The sequence below is a fragment of the Bubalus bubalis genome, chromosome 4, assembly GCF_019923935.1.
Source record: "Bubalus bubalis isolate 160015118507 breed Murrah chromosome 4, NDDB_SH_1, whole genome shotgun sequence".
Classification (NCBI taxonomy): domain Eukaryota; kingdom Metazoa; phylum Chordata; class Mammalia; order Artiodactyla; family Bovidae; genus Bubalus; species Bubalus bubalis.
The window spans coordinates 13102466-13119399 of record NC_059160.1 but is presented as its reverse complement, the minus strand read 5'-3'; the positions used below and the strand labels follow the sequence as shown (position 1 = coordinate 13119399).

At 49.5% G+C, this 16934-nt stretch overlaps 1 protein-coding gene across 2 annotated transcripts in view; it reads right to left on the bottom strand.

Moving 5' to 3' along the window:
• Positions 1-591: 591 nt before the first annotated feature.
• TULP3 (TUB like protein 3) overlaps positions 592-16934 on the bottom strand; it is a 30343-nt gene continuing 14000 nt past the window's right edge. For both annotated transcript variants that reach the window (XM_044940970.2, XM_006069022.4), the window contains exons 3-11: positions 12436-12595; positions 11540-11713; positions 8817-8950; positions 8258-8455; positions 5534-5646; positions 5191-5305; positions 3709-3807; positions 3078-3249; positions 592-2558 (exon numbers count right to left, since the gene is read on the bottom strand). In XM_044940970.2, coding sequence (XP_044796905.2) covers positions 2425-2558; positions 3078-3249; positions 3709-3807; positions 5191-5305; positions 5534-5646; positions 8258-8455; positions 8817-8950; positions 11540-11713; positions 12436-12595 — 1299 coding nt within the window. In that variant the 3' untranslated portion in view covers positions 592-2424. The remainder of the gene's footprint in view (positions 2559-3077; positions 3250-3708; positions 3808-5190; positions 5306-5533; positions 5647-8257; positions 8456-8816; positions 8951-11539; positions 11714-12435; positions 12596-16934) is intronic.

The following is a 16934-nucleotide window of genomic DNA, read 5'->3' as shown; positions in this document are numbered from 1 at the left end:
TCCTAAGAGCAGGACGGCCTCGCCAGGACTTGTGAACATACTCCTTTTAACTTGTCTGTAGAAGGAAGCCTTAAATGTGACCACTGAGAACTGAGAGAGTCCCTTCATTCTGTTTTTTTCTGCTGGCAAATCAGGAAGGTGACCCAAGAGGCTGACGGTGAAGGCACCACCCTGTGGGCCCCCTGTCTCAGTTCCATCGTCTTGTCTTTTGGGGCCCCAGTCTCAGTCTCAGCTCCACTATCTGTCCTCTGGGCGCCCCCAGTCTCAGCTCCATCGTCTTGTCCTCTGGGCCCCCTCAGTCTCAGCCCATCATCTGTCCTCTGGGGCCCCTCAGTCTCAGCTCCATCATCTTGTCCTCTGGGGCCCCTGTCTCAGTCCCAGCCCCATCGCCCATCCAGGAAACGCCCAGTGTCGTGCATGTGATGACTCCTCAGACCCCTGCTCTCCTGTGATGGAAACTCACAGTGAGACTCACTTGGCTTCAAAGAACTGACTAGTTCACGGCTGCCTAGCAATGAAACTATCATGACAGATGTGATGGAAAGAGCCATGCGAGGGATGGGGGGGTCTGAAAGAATGGCAACACTCACATTTTTATAGAAATCATTTTTTATTTCTGTAGCATACAAAAAGTATAAATATGTAAAACCGATCACCTGTACACTTGAGCAGGAAGGACAGGAGGCCGGGGTGTGTCTGCGCCAGAGTGGGGGCAAGAGGCAGGTCAGATCAGCCGCCCCCCAGGTCCCTCCCCCCCCGGATACTTCATATCCCCCACTGGAGGCAAGCGAGCAGCCTCAGGACAGGCCAGCGGGGAGAGGGCACCTGAGGACCGAGGCACTTAAGGGACGCAGCCTGAGATGACCGCCGGGTCAGGACAGAGCAGTAGACGTGCAAGTGGGGTGAGCCATGGGTCGGCTCACCCCCAATCTCTTTCCTTCCACTGCTTTCAATGTGGAGCAGGGACAGGAAGCAGGGACAGAAAGGATGTCCATGTAAGGAAACAGAAGGAGCAACAGAGGCTGCCGCCCAATCGCAGGCTGGCAGACAGGCCTGGGAGTGACCGACGCCAATGCGGAGCTCACAGCACTCCTGAGCCTCAGGACACGGGTGCCCGAACAGGCTGTAAACCGGCAGCAGAGCCATGCAATTTGTTGGGAGAGGCTAATAATCTGAACAAAATAGCAGAACGCTTACAATCTGTGAGCAGAAGCGACAGAACGTGACCTGGCTGGGGGAGCCGGGCCTTGGGGCTCACGACACGTGCGCTGAGAAGAGGCCTGAGCGTCCTTGCCCTGGACAGTGACAATGGCAGTTACACGCCCGCACGGCTCCTCCCTCCCACGGGGCAGCAGGCGTGTCTGCAGGTGGCTCCAGGGTAACCCATCCAGGGAGGTGCTCGGGGCTGAGAGTTGTGGAGGCCACGTCAAAGCCTCTCAGTCATGACCAGACCAGGTCAGGTCCCCTCTGAAGTTCACGCTTCCAGCCTAAACCACGATTAAGACAATTTGTAAATTTCTCGTATCCCTGATCACAAATCAGGCCACAGCCACCCTGACTGAGACAGGAGCCAGTCAGCCAGCCTTGAGGGAAGAGGGGACCGTGATCAGGTGACTCCTGAACCCCCGAGTGGAGCGGCTGGCTCTGGGGAATGGGCGCCATACTCCCCCCACCCCACCCCTGCTGCTGCTGCTACTAAGTTGCTTCAATCTCGCCGGACTCTGTGCGACCCCTGCCCCCTGACAAAAGACAGCAGGGAGCGAGCACTCCTCCTGGGGCCCCTCCCCCATGGGTGAGGCAGGTGTTAGGTGGACTTGGAATAACCACTGATGGTAAATGATACTCTGCAAACCGCTGTGGGCAGGACACGGGAAAGGCTACGTCGCAGCGGACAAGGCTAGCAGACAAGGCCTCAGCTGTGACCTGCACTCCTGGAGGGAGTCGTCCCCCCAGGTGCTCTCGTGACCACAGGCCCATTATGGAAGACCGTCAGGCCCAGGGTGGTACAGAGACCCTGGAACCTGGGGACAGTCACATCTCCATGGATGAACCGGCCATTTTCAGAAAAAGTCTGCAGACCTGGAGACTGAAGGTCACTGAGGTAACTATCCCACTCTGAGAAGATCTGCAGGAAAGGGGAGTCAAGCTGATTCTGGCTGCAAATTTCCAAGAACAAGACTCTTGACGGCTGGGCGATAACATCAGATCACTTCTGTACTCTGCAAAACCTCTCACCCGAGTTGAGCCGTGATCCCTGACCAGGGCTGTGTGACCAGGGAGTAGGGGTGTGCAAACATATATGTGCGTGCACACGTATGTGAATCCACACACATCTACACACACACTTCCAGGGACCGCTCCACAGGGGCAGCCTGTCACTTTGGGTGTCCTGGGGCGAGAGTGCCCTGCTCCGGCCGCTCGGCCTCACTCGCAGGCCAGCTTGCTGTCGAAGCTGGAGAGCCCGATGGCAAAGGCCTGGAGCGCGCAGAGCGGGTAGTTGTAGTCCAGCGTGAACACGTCGTCGGCCACGCGTCCAAACTGCATGACTATGTAGTCAGCTGGAAGCAGAGGGCAGGCACATCAGCGGGGGAGGCACTTCTACCCGGAAGGGCCCACTTTAGATACGGAGACAAACCTTCCACACAGGTCAGTGATCCCAGCCTCTTTAAAATGGGAATCCCTCAGGACGATGGAAAGAGGCATGACCAAGAGTGCCCGCTCCCCGCCACCCCAGGCTCTACTATGATCCACTCCAGGGAAGGAGCTGCCCAGGGCAGAGCCAGAGGAGGGGACGGTGAAGAGGAGCCCGCCAGGCACAGCACAAGCTCCGTGGGCCCAACTGGACTCGCCCAGAACCTTCACTGAGGAAGGAAGGGTCTGTGCCCCTGCCTCACACTGCCTCCCCCGGACGTCTGTCTCACTTCTGCCCTCCACATAGTGACTCACAATGCAGCTCTGTCTTTCCAAAGGAACCATTTCTTTCTTAAACCACTTTTTCCTGAGTGTAACTTCCTACCAAACAAGGGAAATGCTCATTTCCGAATCTCGCCAGAATACCCTTCTCCCTGGGGGCTTACGGTCGCTGTCGTGGACGATCTGGAAGTTCTTCACAGACGCCTGAGTGACCCGGCCATGGAAGTTCAGGACGTAGGACTGGGTGTCATCGTTCCAGACCGGGGACTTGTTGTGCAGCTCGATCAAGTTCTCCATGGCTTTGTTCTGCCATTTTGAAAGCAAGCTCTCATGGTCCTGCAGGAAAGGGGTCTGTGCTGAGAGCCAGGGGAGACCACCCCTCCTCTACCCTGTGCAGGGGCGGGCAGAGGAGGGGCCTACTTTCTCCATTTCAGAAAACAGAACAGAAAGTCAAAGATTAAGCCAGGTTTTCTGGATCCTTAGAGAATCACTAGCAGTTCTCTTTGCAGAGTAAGTGGCCGCAATCAACTGCGTGAGTGAGTGCAGGTGCCCGGAGTCTGGAGCGACGGCTCTCTGGAGAGGGGCCGGTCGCCACACCGGGCTCTGGTGGGAACAGGAGTCTCTCCTACTGACTTTGTCTGCATCACGGTCTTATGTTTAGGGTCCTCTGCTGATTAAATATGTATACCTACAGCTGATTCATGCTGATATATGGCAGAAACCAACACAATATTGTAAAGCGATTATCCTTCAATTAAAAATAAAGACATTAAAAACAAATACGCTCTTACTTACATTTCGTGGCTGAAAAGGAATCCGTTCATGATTCATATTCATCCCAGGGATGATCACAGACATTTTCCTCGGGCCTTTAAATCCAAGTACATTTGTCTCCTAGAAGACAGGGAAATAAGCAGGAACTTGAAACAGAAAAGAAAAAGCGATGCCATTCTTAACACAAGGCTGCTGGGCACGCGCAACGTCCACAATGTGGAGAGCACTAAAACCACTCAATTACTTCATTGTAGGTAAACGAAGAGAGATGGGGAGTCAAGACCAGGAAAATACTACTGTTTCCTCTTTCTAACCTACTTTGAACATTTGAATTTAAAGCAGATTCTATTATCTAGAAACCTTACTCTTCCTCTTTAGCCTGAAGTGAAATTTAAGACAATTTTGAGCAAACTCCCCAGTTTTATCATCATCAATAAATATCTATTTTCCAACTAAGGACATGGCACTATATGATACACAGGGAGAATTACAGTTTAACTAAGGCCTGTACTTGGAAGTAAAAAATTAAAATGCCTGTCAAGCAAGGCAGATTATACATGAATAAGTACATTAAATATGTGGATGTGTGTATATTTACATATATATATACATGCATATTAAAGTCATGCATAGTTAAAATATTTCATTGATTCTGAAGCTAAGAGAAAACATGCCATGGCTTATAAAGGGTTAAATCAAATGATTCTCAGTCACACAGATAAAAATCTCATGGGAATCAAATGATGAGATTAATTCCAACTGAACAAAAGCTGAGACTCTAGGATCAAAGCAACAACTGAGTCGGGTTAATTTCTTCTCGCTTCTCTGACTCTGCATGCCCTCTACACGGTGGGTCCGGGTTTGTGTAGAAACAGCAGTGAGCGGGAGTTTACAAAGTGGTCAGAGAAGGATGAGAAGCATGATGAGGGTCGCTCACAGGGTGCGAGAGGAATCGAGGGGAGCTGAGGGCAGCGTCAAGCACGTCCCGTGTGGGGAGAGGCCCCTCTGCAGACCCTGGTGGGCAGGCAGGTTTGGGGTGGGGGGAGGGGGCAGGCAGAGACAACAGGAGGGCTGCTGCAGCTAGAGGGGCAGGGAGCGTGCTGCCAGGGGAGCCAGAGGGTGAGGTGGAAGGTCCAGGCTGGACTCTAGACTCGGTGGGGAGCAGCCTGAAAGGCTATGGAGCAGAAGGACGTCGTCTGCTGGAGCAGGGCCGCTTGGCAGCAGCAATACACAGCAAACCAGCTTGGAGAAGACGGAAGCAGGGACCGGCTTCCCAGTCACTGTCACCTCTAGCCCGTGTGTCAGCGGTAACGCGGTAAGCGCTCACACCACCACGGCACAGGGAAGGACAAGGGCAGAGGACACAGGCCTGCCGGAACAGCAAACACACTAAACCTGGCAGATCACAAGTGAACCTGAGCGAACAGGGAAACAAGCGTGGGGGGGAGGGGTGGCGGCCTGTAAGCTCGGGGCCGGTCAGGAGGCCGGGAAGATGGAACTCACGTAGCACACGGCGGCCAGCTCCTGCCGCATGTAGGCCTTCTCCACCAGGCCCTGGGCCTTGGCCGGGCTCACGCCATGGTCGTACACGGTGAACTTAGTCCCCATGAGGTTGGACCTAAAATCAATAGAGAAAGTCACCACAGAGCTCTGTAATTTTCTCTCATTTTCAGTCACTCTCTCAAAGATCCATCCTTAAATCATGGAGAAGCCTTGGGCTTTCTATTAACTTATTTGTCTTTAGATGACATCAAGCCAGCTCACTGTAAAACCAGCATGGACTTGCTTTGAGACTACAGGAATCAAGTTCTCACAAGAAGAGGACGTGACATGAGGCTGCCCCCACCTGAGCTTGCCAATGTAGCTCTTCCCTTCTCGGGACAGGTCTGTGGGGTCCGTGGAGATGAGGTAGTTGGATGTCTTGCTCTTTTTCCGCTTCCTACCTGCAAGAAGAAATATCTAGAAAAGGAAAAAGCATTTCAGTAAAAAATGCACTCAAGAGCTGCCGTGTGTGTTCTACACATTCAGTGAGCAAATATCCAGCAGCTGCCTGTCCTATACCAAATAGTCCACCTCTGGGTCTTTTCTATTCTTAAACAGGTTTAATTCACTTTAACTTTTCTTGTAGAAAAGCCACGTGGTGGCCACAGCTGGAGTCCTCTGCATTGAGACTCCAGTGTGGGTCGTTACAGGATGCTCAGCGCATTCTCAGAGACGCTCTCCCTTCAGAGCCCGGGGTGAGGCGGCCCAAGTCTTGACGACGGCACCAGTGATGATTTCAGCGCAGCGCCCGGGGCGGCATGCAGCCCAGCCACAGCGCAGCGCTGTTCACGCTGGCCGGCTGGCAGCTTCCAGGCACAGGAGCAGAGGCTATGCTAGGGTCCCGGGGCTGGGGTGAGAGGCGCCAGCCAGGAGCCGAGGGGCCAGTCAGCCTGCAGGATGGTGTGGGGCCTGCTGATCCCGCTTCCAGCAGCCTCACCACACAAGGACTGTGGAGAACCTGGCCAGAACCACGGCCTCACGTATGGCAGCAGCGACCTCCCTGAGGCCCCGAACACCCAGACCAGCCTCTGTGCACTGGAACCCCAGTGGCGATGACACCTGGCCCCTGATCTGCAGGCTGGCACGTGTTAAACTCACGCGTCATGTTCAAAACCTAGTCCTGGAAGGATACTCCCAGGCAGAAGTCAATCATCTCAGGTTCCCAGATGGACAGGCACAAGACGGGTCTCCTGCAGAGCCTGGATGAGGCACCCAGCTGAGTGAGGGGTACCCACTCCCTGTCCCGACCTTGCCGCCGTGTGCTCTGTGGCCTTGGGCCCCCAGGTGCCACCATGGAAGCCCCTGCGGCCTCCTCTCCCAGGGCCCCTGGGGCCTCCAGCCCTTTCGCAGGACCGGCACACCTGCCGTTGGGGGTTTTCTCAGAGGAGACCAATCTCTAGGTCTTACCACTTTTTCTAATCCTCACTATGCCCCTTAGAATTCACCACCAGGGTCTCCCAACTACCTAATTTTTCTAAACTCACTAGCCTCATTCTCACATCATTATTTGTAACTTCCTCCCTAAAGCCTCCACTGACATTTTATCTATCTATTTGCCTGCACCAGGTCTTAGTTGCGTCATGTGGGATCTAGTTCCCCGACCAAGGACCAAAGCCAGGCCCCCAGCATTAGGAGAGCGGGATCTTAGCCACTGGGCCTCCAGGGAAGTCCCACTCCACTGACATTTTAAACAAGCTTTGTGCAGTTTCACGAGAAGACTGCCTCCACCCTGGAGAGGCAGGACCTCGGACACTGGGCCCCCCGCTCCCCACCGCGCTGCCTTCCTGCCGCACTGTGTGTGTGGCTGTTCTGAGCTCCTGGGGCTTCAGGGACGCGGGTACAATGGTGTGGGCGTCCTTCCCAAACCCTGCTGGACCTGGAGAGTAACAGGGAGGCGGGCGAGGGCAGTACCCGGGGCGGGGGGCACTACGGAGTCAAACAGGTTCAGACTGGCTCTGGCACTCGTTGGTGATGTGGGCGCTCCCCGAGCCCGTCGCCTCACCCGCACAGGGGGACAAGGACTCCTGTCTCACAGCCTGTCCTGTGGGTTCCAGGCGATGACACACACAAGCGGAGCGCACGCCTGGTGCGCAGTCCACACGCAGTGATCGGTGGATGTCAACAGCACTGACACCTACTACCACCAGCTTATTTCTAGAACCGTAAAGTCATCCACGTAGACCTGGTATTAACACAAAACAGGCTGGTCACTAGCAAAACCTACTACCACCAGCTTATTTCTAGAACCGTCAAGTCATCCACGTAGACCTGGTATTAACACAAAACAGGCTGGTCACTAGCAAAACCTACTACCACCAGCTTATTTCTAGAACCATAAAGTCATCCACGTAGACCTGGTATTAACACAAAACAGGCTGGTCACTAGCAAAACCTACTACCACCAGCTTATTTCTAGAACCGTCAAGTCATCCACGTAGACCTGGTATTAACACAAAACAGGCTGGTCACTAGCAAAACCTACTACCACCAGCTTATTTCTAGAACCGTAAAGTCATCCACGTAGACCTGGTATTAACACAAAACAGGCTGGTCACTAGCAAATACTAACTGCCTCAAATTTAAGGGTAAATCAGAATTTCTAGGATGAAAAACAAGACATTTCACTGACATGTTTTTGTTTTTCCAATTCCTCCTATTCCCTAAAATGTACTTTTTTCCACACTGATGTTCTACCATGTAATAAAAATAAAAGTCTAAGAGCACGCTGGAAACCCCTGCACCCCAAAAGAGGGATGGAGGTAAAAACAACTACATTTAAATATTCTCCTCCATTTTATGACTCCTGGATAAAACTCTCTTTTTTCTGGGGCGGGGGTGGATTCTGACTATTAAACTAGGACCTCTGTGAAGACAGTGAGAACATGGCCCTGGACACTTGGAGGTACACCCTCGTTCCTGCTGACTAGGTGTAAAGCTGGTGCCCCACCGCCCCTGTTCTTAAGACCACCACCGCCCCCGCCCCGACAGTACACGTCCCTCCATCTCAAGACAAGAGCCACTCGCCTACCTTGCGATTCTCATCCTTTTCCAAGTGCATGTAGTAGGTGGGGAAGAGCCCCCGGTCCATCCCTTTCTTGTCCCGGGTTATCCGGCACTTCACTGTGACACCTCGTGGGGCAGGACTGTACGCAAAGCCTTCCAAGTCCTCTATTTCTCCCAGCTGAACGTCAGAGTGCGGGGCTGCGGTCCCGGAGGCCCCTGTGCCCTGAAAGAGCAGCCACAGCTGGGTCAGGAAACCTCATGTTCTCTTTGAGAAACACTTAAAGGACAAATTAACTTACTGATTTACCCATATGTCTTCCGTCTTCTGACAAAATAAGGAAAAACTCTGAGAAGTTAAGTAAGTATATGACCCCTGGGAGTAATGAAGGAGGGAAGTATGAAAATGGGATACAGCTTTACAAAAGTTGGCTGAAGACGCAGGAAATACGAGGTCGTGGGCTCTAAATATAATTCCAGCTTAAATCCTGGAAGCAGCCCTCATGCAGTGATGGCACTTAAACAGGAAGACGTGTCCAGGAAGCAGTGAAATCAGCCCCAGGGGGAGAAGGGTCGGGAGTACACACCGGGGCTGGCTTCTGGCTGGATGCAGAACCGGGCCTCTCTGCCTCTGAACACGGCGACTGAGACCTTAGTTGGCTCCCTTCTCCTTCCTCCCCATCAGTCTCCTCCTCGTCAAAGTTCAAACTCCCTGAGATCCCTGGCAGAAAGGGAGAAACTGTTTTTAAAAAAGGCCAGAAAATCTTTGAGCCAAATATAACTTTAACTCCCTTGCTTAAAACATTCCAGCTGTTCTGACTTAACACACGGCTCTTTTATGCACATTCTGACAACTCTTTCTTCATATTCTCACCTACTCCACCCCTCGTTTTCCCTGCCCACTGCTGCCACCCTAATTTGAGCCTCTTTAAAACATTCTATGAGAGAAAATATCTGCAAATCATACATCTGATAAGGATTAATATCCAGAATATTTAACTCAACACAACAAAACAAACCCAATTCAAAAATGGGTCAAGGACTTGAATAGACATTTCTCCGAAGAAGCTACATAAGTGGCCAATAAGCATGAGAAGATTCTCAATATCACTAGTCATTAGGGAAATGCAAATTAAAATCACAATGAGATACCACTTGACAAGCACTGGGATGACTACTATATAAAAAAAATACCAGGCTTCCCTGGTGGCTTAGTGATCAAGAATTCGCCTGCCAATGCAGGAGACACGGGTTCTATCCCTGATCCAGGAAGATCCCACATGCCGCAGGGCAGCTAAACCCGTGCGCCACAACTACTGAGCCCGTAGCCTACAGCCCGGGAGCTGCAACCACTGAAGCCCGCACACCCAGAGCCTGTGCCCCCCAACAAGAGAAGTCACTGCAATGAGAAGCCCCCAAACCACAACAAGAGAACAGCCCCTACTGCTGCAACCAGAGAAAAGCCTGGCAACAACAAAGACCCAAGGGAGCCAAAAACAAATAAGTAAAATAATAAATTAAAAAAAACAACCAAAACCCCAAACAGAAAATAAGTGTTGGTGAGGATGTGGAGAAACTAGAACCCTCGTGCACTGCTGGTGGTCATGCAAAAGCATGCAGCCACGGCAGAAAACAGTCGAGTTGCTTCCTAAAACAGACAAAGAGAACTGCCCTAGAATCCAAACCCAACAATTCCACCTCTGGGTATATTCCCAGAAGGAGAGGAAGCAGAGACACAGACAGACACTTGAACAACCGATGTGCAGAGCAGTGTTCTTCACAATTTTCAGATGGTGGAAACAACCCAAATATCCACCAACTGATGAATACACAAACCGTGGCACATACGCAAATGGAATGCTATTCAGCCTTAAAAAGGAATGAAATCCTGACACATGCTACAACATGAATGAATCTCGAAGACATTATGCAAAGCGAAAATAAGTCAGATACAAAAGGCGAAAACCCCTGTGATTCTATGTATGTGAGCTGTGAGGGGAGAGGAGGAGCTGGGCAGGCAGAGTTCACCGGGGACAGAGGCTCAGTTTGTGAAGGTGACAAAGGCCTGGAGATGACAGTGGGGAGGCCCGAGAGGAGCAGTTCTGCCCAAGACAAAGAAGCAGAGCTACGCTTGAAACCCAACCCTCTTCCTCTTTGGTCTCCGGGGTGAGGCTGCCCCTCACACAATAGCTGGCACGGCCCGCAAATCGTAACTGACGAGGAGGCTGAGCAACAGGCAGCCCTACCCATCTCGGGGGAGGGGCCCCAGGAGCTCCTTTCACACAGTTCACAAATAAATGGTATCAAGTTTTTCTCAAGGACACCCAAGGATAAGGCTAAGGCCAGGAAAACATACATCCAGATGAAAATGCATGCGTAACTATTTGCAGCGGTGCTATTCCTAACAGCCAGAGTGGAACCAGCCCTACTGTCCATCAGCTGATGACAGAAGAACAAAAGATGGCTTATCTGTCCAATGGAACGTCACTCAACTACAGACAGGAATGAAGCCCTGACAGGCCAGAACATGGATGAACTCTGAAAAACTGATGCTAAGTGACAGCCAGGCACAGAGGACCACACAGCGTGTGACTGCTGACATGACATCCCAGAATCAGCAGGTCCACAGAGAGAAGGGGGACTGGCGGTGCCTACGGACAGGGCGCTGAGAATGCGGGACGTGAAGGGGGACAGCTAACAGGCACGAAGTCCTGTGGGGCCAGACAACGCTCTAAACGGGGAGCGCGGACGGCGGCAGGCTTCTGACAGACACACTAAAGGGCCACTCGACTGCCGGCTTTAAGCGGGGAACTGTGTGTTACGTGAATTATCTCTCAATAAAACGACCATTTACAAGATGTGTTGGTTTGTGATGGACATTAGTTTCTTTTTTCTTCCCTAAAATGTTAACTTTTGGGGGCGGGTAGCAAAAAGGCATAAAACTCTTGGGACCTCACTCTCATGTGGGTATCTTCACTCCTACTACGCTTTCTTCTTTTTTATAGAAGTACCGTTGACTCACAACGTTAGTACCAGGTTTTCAAATGCCATTTTTATACTAAAAACTCAGTTTATGTAAACATGTACCTTAAGACAGAGATCAAGGATTTCTCCCAAACTTGTAAGACAAGCAAACGAACCTCCACTTGAGGAACATTATCTTCCAAACTGACGCTTCCTGAATCTTGGTCTAGGGAGCACCTGTCCCCTCCACTTCATTCTTCACAGCACAGAGTAACTCTTGTCCAGCCCACACCTGACGTCACCCCAGCTCAACCAGCTCACGGCCTCAAAGCCGGGACCCCCTCACCGTGCTTTCGGAGAACCTCCTGCAGATCCGGCTTGGAGGCGGGGTCCCGTGCGCTCTCCCCGTCTGCGCTCCCTTCAGTGTCCTCTGTGGCAGCAGAGCCTACCGTGAGAACGTGAAGTCTGGTGTCCACATCCTGAGCATCCGGCTTCAGGAAGGCAGCGGGACCATCAATGCCTAGGAGCCCAACGAAAAGAAAACAGAAGCCGGTATCATCCTCTCTGTGGCCAGGTGGTTCTGGTGCGTGTGATCCGAATGAACACCCACCAAACTGGTCCACTTCTCCAGCCTTAACCTCCACGAGGACATCTGTTAACAGAGGAAGCCACTCCATTATCTGTGTTCATTTTACCAAGCTGCCCTGACTAGAGGCTGAAGTATGAATGAAACGCGCCTGATGCTGTGCTTCAGACACTTAAGAAAGAGACGGAAAGCAAAGCAGGTCCTCCGGACTCCAGACCTGGTCCAGGCAGGTGGCTAGGGGCTGGCTTTGGCCGTGTTTAACCCTGCTCTTTCTCCTCCCTGCTGCTGTCGCTGCTGTCCCCCGAGTCCGGCTACAGGAGGAATGGTTGCCTCTATCTGCTCCTGGCTTTACGGTTCACTCTGCCGGGAGACAACAACCAAGCCTGCAAGCTCCTCAAATGGGCTGTTCTGGGGGCTTCCCTGGTGGTCCAGTGGTTAAGACTCATCACTTCAACAGGGAACTAAGATCCCACACTCATTCATTTTGCAGATAAAACAACTGTTCCAGGATGGCTGTGAACTTTCAGGTATCCTCCGCTGATTGGACCACTGCGTTTATCCCAACTCAGAAGCCTAATCATGATTATAAAGATTGTGAAGGGACTGGTAACGATGCTAACAATGGCAGCAGGAGGGGGCGCTGCCTGAGTACACACCCTGCAAGATGACTCCGCCTTGCGGGGCCTGCGGCTCCACCAGCAGAGCGTGCTCCTCGCGGCCCCTCAGCCTCACCCGCCGCGGCCGGGCCTCCAGGTTCGGCTGCACCATGAGCGGCTCCAGGCGCTTCTTCCTCTGCTTCTTCTCCAGCAGCGCTCTCTGGGGAGGATTGAGAGGGGACAGCCAGGGGATCGACCACCAGGTCTGGCTACTTCAACATATACACTCTTTCACAGATCCTTACAGAGCCTCTGGTAAATTACATTTTCCCACTTAAGAAGTGGGAAAAACTAAGGCACAGAGAGGGGTAAGGATCCATTCACTTCATTTAATAAATACTTACTAAACACCTATGAAAAGCCATGTAAAGTGATACAAATGCATTTTTAGCCAAGCTAAGACCATAATCCAAGTATATGAAAAATATATAGTAATTAACATATTATTATCAAATCACAATCACAAGTTTATATAAACACATATGAGTGGGAGAAAAGATGAAGGAACACAGTAACAAGTGATTTGTCTAGCAAGTAGAATATGCATGATTATTTTTCCTTTTCCTTCTTTTCTAAATTTTCCTACTTTTTTAACTGGAAGAAAAAAAGAAAACTTATTATCCTTTAGGTGTGAAGAAAAGGGGACCATCCAACACTGTTGGTGGAAATGTAAACTCTTACAGCTGCTACGGAGAACAGTATGTAAGGTCCTTAGAAAACTAAAAACAGGACTATCATGATCCAGCAATCCCACTCCAGGGCATACATCCAAAGAGTATATGCCCTTGAAAGGACACAGGTACCCCAATGTTCACTGCAGCATTCTTTACAATAGCTAAGTCATGGAAGCAACCTAAATGTCCACTGACAGAGGAATAAAGAAGATGTGCTACATATGTATATAATGGAATATTATTACTCAGCCATTGAAAAGAAAGAAAGAATACCACTTGAAGCAACCTGGATGGACCTGGAGATTATCATACTTAATGAAGTAAGTCAGACAGAGAAAGACAAGTATCTTGTGATATTGCTTATATGCAGAATCTAAAAAAAAAAAAAGATACAAATGAAATTATTTACAAAACAGAAAGACTCACAGATTTAGAGAACGAACTTATGGTTGCCAGGGGGAAGGCACAGTTAGGTAGTTTGGCATGGACATGTACACAGTGCTATATTTAAAATAGATAACCAACAAGGACCTACTGTACTGCATGGGAAAATCCGCTCAGTATTCTGTAGTAATCTAAATGGGAAAAGAATTTGAAAAAGAACAAATACATGTACATACCACTGAGCTGACCGCTGCCACCTTGAAGCACAGGGTGCCAGAAGGCTGCTGGGCCACGCTCCATTCTGGGTGCACAGGGAAGGCTGGACCCCTTTCACGGGGCAGCCCGAGAGGCAGGGGACTTGGACAAGGGAAAGCTGGACCCCTCCCACGGGGCGGCCTGAGAGGCAGGGGACTTGGTGAAGGCCCCACAGAGGCACCAGGGACACCAAGGGCCTCGCAGTGGCCCTGGAAGCAGACGGCCTCAGGAACGTCCCCCTGGAGACAGCTGAACTAGGTTCCACCTTTGAAGTAATTTACTGCCCTCCAAGTCCTCTTACACAGAAGAACTATACAAAAGAGATCTTAATAACCCAGATAACCACAATGGTATGATCACTCAACTAGAGCCAGACATCCTAGAGTATGAAGTCAAGTGGGCCTTAGGAACCATCAATACAAAACTAGTGGAGGTGATGGAATTCCAGCTGAGGTATTTCAAATCCTAAAAGCTAATGCTGTGAAAGTGCTGCACTCAATATGCCAGCAAAGTTGGAAAACTCAGCAGTGGCCACAGGATTGGAAAAGGTCAGTTTTCATTCCAATCCCAAAGAAAGGCAATACCAAAGGATGTTCAAACTACTAAACAACTGCACTCATCTTACATGCTAGCAAAGTAATGCTCAAAATTCTCCAAGCCAGGCTTCAACAGTACGTGAACCTACAACTTCTAGATGTTCAAGCTGGACTTAGAAAAGGCAGAGGAACCAGAGATCAAATTGCCAACATCTATTGGAATGGCTGAATTTAACTCAGATGACCATTATATCTACTACTGTGGGCAGGAATCCCTTAGAAGAAATGGAGTAGCCCTCACAGTCAACAAGAGAGTCTGAAATGCAGTACTTGGATGCAATCTCAAAAACGACAGAATGATCTCTGTTCGTTTCCAAGGCAAACCATTCAATATTATGGTAATCCAAGTCTATGCCCTGACCAGTAATGCTGAAGAAGCTGAACGGTTCTATGAAGACCTACAGGACCTTTTAGAACTAACACCCAAAAATGATGTCCTTTTCATTATAGGGAACTGGAATGCAAAAGTAGGAAGTCAAGAAACACCTGGAGTAACAAGCAAATTTGGCCTTGGAGTACAGAATGAAACAGGGCAAAGGAGAATAGAGTTTTGCCAAGAGAACGCACTGGTCATAGCAAACACCCTCTTCCAACAACACAAGAGAAGACTCTACACATGGACATCATCAGATGGTCAACACCGAAATCAGACTGATTATATTCTTTGCAGCCAAAGATGGAGAAGCTATACAGTCAGCAAAAACCAGACCAGGAGCTGACTGTGGCTCAGATCATGAACTCCTTATTGCCAAATTCAGACTTAAATTGAAGAAAGTAGGGAAAACCACTAGACCACTCAGGTATGACCTAAATCAAATCCCTTATGATTATACAGTGGAAGTGACAAATAGATTTAAGGGACTAGATCTGATAGAGTGTCTGATGAACTATGGACGGAGGTTCGTGACATTGTACAGGAGACAGGGATCAAAACCATCCCTAAGAAAAAGAAATGCTAAAAAGCAAAATCGCTGTCTGAGGAGGCCTTACAAATTAGCTGTGAAAAGAAGAGAAGCGAAAAGCAAAGGAGAAAAGGAAAGATATAAGCCTCTGAATGCAGAGTTTCAAAGAATAGCAATGAGAGATAAGAAAGCCTTTCTCAGTGATCATTGCAAAGGAATAGAGGAAAACAACAGAATGGGAAAGACTAGAGATCTCAAGAAAATCAGAGATACCAAGGGAACATTTCATGCAAAGAATGGGCTCGATAAAGGACAGAAATAGTATGGACCTAACAGAAGCAGAAGATATTAAGAAGAGATGGCAAGAATACACAGAAGAACTGTACAAAAAAGATTTTCATGACCCAGATAATCACGATGTGATCACTCACCTAGAGCCAGACATCCTGGAATGTGAAGTCAAGTGGGCCTTAGAAAGCATCACTATGAACAAAGCTAGTTGAGGTGATGGAATTCCAGTTGAGCTATTTCAAATCCTGAAAGATGATGCTGTAAAGGTGCTACACTCAATATGTCAGCAAATTTGGAAAACTCAGCAGTGACCACAGGACTGGAAAAGGTCAGTTTTCATTCCAATCCCAAAGAAAGGCAATGCCAAAGAATGCTCAAACTACCACACAATTGCACTCATCTCACACACTAGTAAAGTAATGCTCAAAATTCTCCAAGCCAGGCTTCGGCAATACATGAACCGTGAACTTCCAGATGTTCAAGTTGGATTTACAAAAGCAGAGGAACCAGAGATCAAATTGCCAACATCTGCTGGATCATCGAAAAACCAAGAGTTCCAGAAAAACATCTATTTCTGCTTTATTGACTATGCCAAAGCCTTTGACTGTGTGGATCACAATAAACTGTGGAAAATTCTGAAAGAGATGGGAATACCAGACCACCTGACCTGCCTCTTGAGAAGTCTGTATGCAGGTCAGGAAGCAATAGTTAGAACTGGACATGGAACAACAGACTGGTTCAAAATCGGGAAAGGAGTACATCAAGGCTGTATATTGTCACCCTGCTTATTTAACTTCTATGCAGAGTACATCATGAGAAACGCTGGGCTGGAGGAAACACAAGCTGGCATCAAGATTGCTGAGAGAAATATCAATAACCTCAGATATGTAGATGATACCACCCTTATGGCAGAAAGTGAAGAAGAACTAAAGAGCCTCTTAATGAAAGTGAAAGAGGAGAGTGAAAAAACTGGCTTAAAGCTCAACATTCAGAAAACAGCAGAGACATTACTTTACCAAAAAAAGGTCCGGGCTATGGTTTTTCCAGCAGTCAAGTATGGATGTGAGAGTTGGACTATAAAGAAAGCTGAGCTACAAAGAATTGATGCTTTTGAACTGTGGTGTTGGAGAAGACTCTTTAGAGTCCCTTGGACTGCAAGGAGATCCAACCAGTCCATCCTAAAGGAAATCAGTCCTGAGTGTTCACTGTAAGGACTGATGTTGAAGCTGAAACTCCAATACTTTGGCCACCTGATGCGAAGAGCTGACTCATTGGAAAAGGCCCTGATGCTGGGAAAGATTGAGGGCAGGAGGAGAAGGGGACAACAGAGGATGAGATGGTTGGATGGCATCACCGATTCAAAGGACATGAGTCTGGGTAAACTCCGAGAGTTAGTG